This window comes from Morone saxatilis, unplaced genomic scaffold (genome assembly GCF_004916995.1).
Source record: "Morone saxatilis isolate NCDOM2014 unplaced genomic scaffold, NCSU_SB_2.0 Contig5, whole genome shotgun sequence".
NCBI lineage: Eukaryota > Metazoa > Chordata > Actinopteri > Moronidae > Morone > Morone saxatilis.
This window is the reverse complement of record NW_023340095.1, coordinates 12,137,157-12,141,077: the sequence shown is the minus strand read 5'-3', so window position 1 is coordinate 12,141,077 and position 3,921 is coordinate 12,137,157. Positions and strand designations below refer to the sequence as shown.

Sequence of the window (3,921 nt, the reverse complement as noted above, 5' to 3'; positions counted from 1 at the left end):
CACAACTCTAATTGTCACCTGGATAATCCCTGTTCGCCATCTCCACTGCCCTCTAATGACCCTTTAGCTCTCCTTTTCTCCTGTCTCCCATTCAGGAAGAGTCATCTTGCCTTTCAAATTTGAACAAAGCCAGAGTCACCTGAAAGGTCAAGCCTTCCTCGCTTAAATGTACAGAATAAAGAGCTGTATCAGAGGCACCTTCATCAGCTGACAATGGCAGGTGCCTTTAGAGAAACCGAACAAAAGAGGAACATCCATTACTATGTAGTTCTTATGGCATCCTGTCCTCACGCATGTTCCATGGTCGCCATGGAAGAGAGGCTGCAATTTACCACATTTAAAAGCCCACACACTGAAGCCTGTTAATGAGATGTACTGGGGTCTTAAAAGCTTCAAGAACAAGGTTTATTAAACAACTGATGTATTGGTTTGATGTGCTAGTGTTCACATTTTCATCAGTTGCTTGACACCGAAATTAATGCTAAATCTAAGTTCAAAGTTTGTTTTGTTTTTTTCCTACAAAAAAAAAAGGCAAAATGTACAAACAGGTAACATCACTTTGCAACCAGTACACTGAAACATTACATTCCTATTTTAACACCATGCACTTTAAGATAATGAAAAACAATAAATGTGTGTGCGTAATACGGAAGAGGTGATTGAATTTTAGTCTGAATGCCAAGTAGGCACTTGGCAAGGATTCAGTATTCAAGCAGCATTGATAGTATTTTACCATTAGTTGCTCCCTCATGTATGCTCGCCTAAGGTCCTTTAGGTAGTCTGAGAATTGGTTTCGTGGGGCCGATGATGATTTCCAAAACACACCGCAATTTCAAAACCCAAGGTAAGCACTGGTTTTTATTACCACGATTCCAAATAACACTGCAATACCTCATGATCTTTTTACCATTCAATGTCTTTTTCTCTGAGGAGTGTTCAAGTTTTTACAGCATCTTAGAAAAATAATTCGTTCTGTATGTACAACAACAACAATGGTGATAGAAACATGTTAACAACATTATGTACAACATTTGTTGCCTGATCCTGATCAACGATGTAGTGAAAAGTACCTGTCACATGGGTGATGGGTGAGTATTGATATACTGAACGCTTACTTCACTGTAATTAAATCTTTGATCAAGAATTAATATGATTGTGACATATTTATGAGATATGAGAATTATTTAATATCCATTCGCAGTATTTTTTTTTTTTTACTCAAAATGACAAAAGACATAACATTCTCCTTTTTCAACACCAAAATAATCAAATCAACTAAAAATCAATAAACCAAATACAAAACAACTTTCTAAAGGCACACGTCACTATTCGGCTCCAACACATCAGGATTTCTTAAGATATTAAAAATAAGTGGGCAACATCTTTGTAGCTGGAAACTTTCAGAAACTGATTGTGTGAAGTGTTCCTGTGTAAGTGTATATGTAGTAATGATGCTTTCGGATAGCCGTGATAACAGTGCAGTTAAAGTATTTCAGAGTACAGTCATTATCATTCAGGGAAAACTCCTACATTCATTTAAAATCAATTATATCTACTCATAGTCTTGATTACTTGCTACTTCCTTTGCCTGTTATAAATAAACGTTCATACAGTATGTCGGTAGAAAGAGCTGCCTCACATTTTTCATCCATACTGTACCTACTGTAATTCCTTTTTGTGTCTTGCAGTCTAGTTTGAAATCCACCTTACTAACGAGAGCCCAACCAATAAATCGGCCGATATTAGCTTATCACAGATATATTATTATCTGCCTACATGTCAACCAATAATTAACAAGAAACTGCAGTGAAGAAATGCCAAAGATATGTTTTAGGTGATTAAGAAATAGCGTTCGACTGTTTGTCAACCAGCCCTGATAGGTAGTTTGGAACATATTTATAATATTGTTATATTTATATATAAATATTATATATTTATTTTTTAATAACCAAATTTAAAGAAAAATTAATGATTATTTATGTTAAAGTTAAACCGAAATAACAAGCTTTGCTCAGAAATCCGTATTTGGTTAATTACCAAAAATTATACATTTTCAGTTGTATTTATTTTTCTGCAGTGATAGCGCCCCCTACTGTACATGAGTGTTTTCCAGGGGATGTGATTTTTGGTACCAACCATACACAGTCTATGCTACTGACAGTCTTGGTACAGTCGGCGTTGTTAGCCCATGTTTAGCCTCATCTTTGATTCCATTGTTTAACTACTGTGTTAGTCCGTATGTTACTCCGTGTAGTGGGTCGAATCAGGGGGTAGACAGTGTGACAGAGTGCTGAAGTTTCAGGATCAGTTTTGACAATCTGGCCATTTCCTACAACTAGATCCATTAAAAAGAGACAATTAATGCTAGTTAGACCCCTCCTTCGTGTTCAGTCAGCTGGACTAACATGAACAAAAAAAAAAACATATATAGGGAATTAGCTCCAGGCTAGCTAGCTTCCACTTTCCAAGTGGAATATAAACTTATGGGTCCTCCCAAATGTCTCCCAATTTAAATTTAAGTTAGAATTTAAAACCAAATGATCAGTACAGTATGTTATGATATCAGCTTCAGCATTGGTTGGGCTCTATTAACATCACTTCGATCTTATTTGAATGTAACACAGACACTGATATGGAAAGAGGATGAGCAGCAGTCATAACAACAACAGTCTTGTTTTTAGATTGTACCTACAGTGGAAACCAACCAACCCACTGTACACAGCAAAAGTAGTCATTTACAGTGCAGACCATCGCAGAAATGGGCCTTGCGATATCCTTTGTATAGATGCTCTTCTGTTTAATTGTTTGTCCAGCAGCTAAGCAGCAGTCTGAGCAGCACAGTGGACGCCGGGCTGGCAGCTGGCCGACTGTTGAGTGCTTAGATTTCAATGTTCTCCATGCAGAGGCCTCACACACCGTTCTCCCTGCTTGGACACAACAAGGTCACCAAAGCCACAGCTCGTCATTCCACCTGAATGGCTAGTGCAGCCGCTCTCAAACCTGTGGCGAGCTGTAAAAGGAGACGTCTCCCTAATGGAAGATAAGCCGCTGCTGCCTGGATCTCTGTATATTTCGGCGTATGATGTGTGGTTAGAGCCACCTGGTGAGGGCGTGGAGAGCCAGGACTGGTTAGGATGAGGACAGAGTGGCGGGGGGAAGAGGCGAGGTGAGGGATCAGACACTCAGGGTCATGTTACGGAGCAGCCACTGCTGGGAGCGGCTGTCGTTGCAGTCTCTCAGGGTGGGCACCATCTTGTCCTCCTCAGACGGCATGTCCAAACACTGGTTGCTGTTCACGTGCAGCAGGGTGAGTCGCTGGAGAGAGGACGAAGACAATTACACGGATGTAAACACATTAATGTACAAACACAAATAAATCAGCATTTTATAATGTACTGTCTGTTTTGAGGATTATTTAGTGTTCAGTTACAGTTTCTCAACTTGCCTCATCGACTGCAATTCAACTCCTCTGTGGAGAAAGTTGAATCCACCTGGATGACTAAGATGAACCTTCAAAAGACACACTTCAACTATTGATTTCCCCCCACACTTCACATACCTCTCGAGCCAGTAAATGGCCTGAGCTTGTTACACTTCGTAGCTGTAGCTGGAGCAAGAAAAAACAATAGGAACATATTCTCTGTAAGTGACCATCGAGAATCAGAAGCATCAAAATCTAACCTAATGTTTATGTTTACAGCTACACAAGTAATATGTTGGATCTTCTGGATAATTAAATGAGTTGCATGTGCCAATAGCACTGATGACCGACACACCAGTCTACAACTCATACCAGTTTTCTGTCGCTTTTAATTCAATGTTTTGGTTTGCGAACCAACTGTATGCTCCCTGCTCTGCCTGAAGTTTGTATATGCTAGGCTCGTCTATGTTTCTGAAGATGTTTATATATATATATATATA

The 3,921-nt window shown here is 39.3% G+C and overlaps 1 protein-coding gene across 1 annotated transcript in view; it reads right to left on the bottom strand.

Moving 5' to 3' along the window:
- Positions 1 to 399: 399 nt before the first annotated feature.
- Positions 400 to 3,921, bottom strand: part of galnt13 (UDP-N-acetyl-alpha-D-galactosamine:polypeptide N-acetylgalactosaminyltransferase 13) — a 34,387-nt gene continuing 30,865 nt past the window's right edge. The window contains exon 12 of the mRNA XM_035677217.1: positions 400 to 3,315. Coding sequence (XP_035533110.1) covers positions 3,175 to 3,315 — 141 coding nt within the window. The 3' untranslated portion in view covers positions 400 to 3,174. The remainder of the gene's footprint in view (positions 3,316 to 3,921) is intronic.